The sequence below is a fragment of the Apaloderma vittatum genome, unplaced genomic scaffold, assembly GCF_000703405.1.
Source record: "Apaloderma vittatum isolate BGI_N311 unplaced genomic scaffold, ASM70340v1 scaffold32214, whole genome shotgun sequence".
Taxonomy (NCBI): domain Eukaryota; kingdom Metazoa; phylum Chordata; class Aves; order Trogoniformes; family Trogonidae; genus Apaloderma; species Apaloderma vittatum.
The window spans coordinates 10,400-10,624 of NW_009711487.1; the positions used below are offsets into that span (position 1 = coordinate 10,400).

The following is a 225-nucleotide window of genomic DNA, read 5'->3' on the forward strand; positions in this document are numbered from 1 at the left end:
AATGGGGCGGTTGCAGCCCCGATGTGGACTATGGGGAGAAGTTTTCCAAGGATTTTCTCGATTCCCGTGAAACCTACAGGGATATCCACTCCCGCATGAGGCTGCACAACAACCGCGTGGGCCGGCAGGTGAGTGGGGTGCTGGGCAGGGGTGAGGTGATGGCAGCGGAAGGGCTGTGAGGGTCTGGCTGGGGTGGGACACTTGTGTGAGGCTGGGATTAGCCCC

The 225-nt window shown here is 60.9% G+C and overlaps 1 protein-coding gene across 1 annotated transcript in view; it reads left to right on the forward strand.

Annotated features, from left to right (window-relative positions):
- WNT10A (wingless-type MMTV integration site family, member 10A) overlaps positions 1-225 on the forward strand; it is a gene marked incomplete at its 3' end in the record, with an annotated part of 13,087 nt that overhangs the window by 8,267 nt on the left and 4,595 nt on the right. Inside the window, exon 2 of the mRNA XM_009867666.1 lies at positions 1-128. This exon is cut by the window's left edge and continues 258 nt beyond it. Within this exon, the coding sequence (XP_009865968.1) occupies positions 1-128 (128 nt within the window). The remainder of the gene's footprint in view (positions 129-225) is intronic.